Genomic DNA, 1,459 nt, shown 5'->3' on the forward strand with positions numbered 1-1,459 from the left:
ATTTTATTGACCAACCATTTTTGCTTTCTGATCATCTGTCGTCCATATGTGTCATGCAATTTAGTTTCTTGGTTATGATATCTATTTTATGGATCTCTATGCACCTTTGCTTTCTTTTGTAATAGTAGTGTTAATTACTTCCCCAGTATAAAACAGTCTTCACTGTTGTGTGGAAGACTGATTTGAGCCTTGAGATTGAGTCCTTAAGGAAAAAATTTTGAATTTGATTTTCATGGTTGAGTGTTGTTTCTGGTAAATGTTGACATCATTTTAGCAGAAAAAATGCCGAAGGTGCCAAGCAACAGGACCAGAGTGTCACCATACCCGCTTCGCTCTACAAGGACTCAGAAAGAACCTATCAAGGCACCAGGCCCAAGCCAATGGGAGGATGTCTTGTGTGTGATCTGCCAGGAAGCGCCACACAATGCCATCCTCATGCGGTGCTCTTCATCCTCTACTGGATGTCGTGCTTACATGTGCGACACGAGTGTTCGTCACTCCAACTGTTTCAAGCAGTACCGCAAGAAAAACATGAACCGTGTAACCAAGGTCATGAACTGTCCTTACTGCAGAGGAGAAGTTTATGAGGCGATGAAGGTGCAGTCGGGTGGAAGGAGAGATCTTAATGCTAAACCGAGGTCTTGCGCTTTCGAGAACTGCAATTTCTCTGGGACATATTGTCAGCTTAAGAATCATTTGAAAGCTGATCATCCCAGTTACACTCGACCCTTGGTCGACCAGGGGAGAGAGCGGGCGTGGGAACAGATGCAGAGAGCAACTGAGTACAATAATATCAATGCTGCAGCTGGTCTCCCGCATAGTGGCTTGGAGGTTTTGCATCAACAGCTTCCCGATGTTCCTCCTCGTCTGGTGATTCTGCTCTGGCGTTCTTAACTTTGTTTAGCGTTTTTTTTTTTAGTAGCCAAAGTTTGAACATTGATATATTCAAAAAAAAAAAAGTTTGAACATTGTTTAAAATTTTGATATCTAAATAACCTTTTTGATGTCTCAAAAGCATCCATAATGTTCAAATTGTCATATCATTATGTAGAGCATATATATATATATGGTAATTTGTAAAGTAAATATATTATAATAACTAATAAATGTTTTATTTTCAATTTTAAATAATTTGTTTTTATCGCATCTATTTCTCCACATTAAATAATAACTCTTTTGTTCTAAATAGATAAAATTTTGATTATTTTTTTATTTGCATTAAAGTTTGTTGTTATCTTTATAGTAAAATTATGTATAACTTAATACCTATTTCAGAATTAAATAAAAAATAACTAAAGTTGACTGATTCAAAATTACACAAATAAACATAAGAATTATATTTGCTTGGGATTTTTGTTATATGTATATTGGATATTGTAAGAATATAAAGAAAAGTTAAATTAAAACCAAAGTAAATATTAAGGAAAATACGATTTTTTAATATGCTAAAGTATAATAC

General features: G+C 34.9%; 1 protein-coding gene across 1 annotated transcript; it reads left to right on the forward strand.

The window, feature by feature from the left end:
* Positions 1-435: 435 nt before the first annotated feature.
* On the forward strand, positions 436-894 carry LOC106324356. The gene has a single exon (XM_013762337.1). The coding sequence runs from the start codon at positions 436-438 to the stop codon at positions 892-894; it is 459 nt and encodes a 152-aa protein (XP_013617791.1).
* Positions 895-1,459: the final 565 nt, after the last annotated feature.

This window comes from Brassica oleracea, chromosome C2 (assembly GCF_000695525.1).
Source record: "Brassica oleracea var. oleracea cultivar TO1000 chromosome C2, BOL, whole genome shotgun sequence".
In the NCBI taxonomy this organism is placed as follows: domain Eukaryota; kingdom Viridiplantae; phylum Streptophyta; class Magnoliopsida; order Brassicales; family Brassicaceae; genus Brassica; species Brassica oleracea.

Excerpts from the sequence above, each read along its gene's own strand:
- LOC106324356 (XM_013762337.1), top strand. The coding sequence starts at position 436 with ATGCGGTGCTCTTCATCCTCTACTGGATGTCGTGCTTACATGTGCGAC.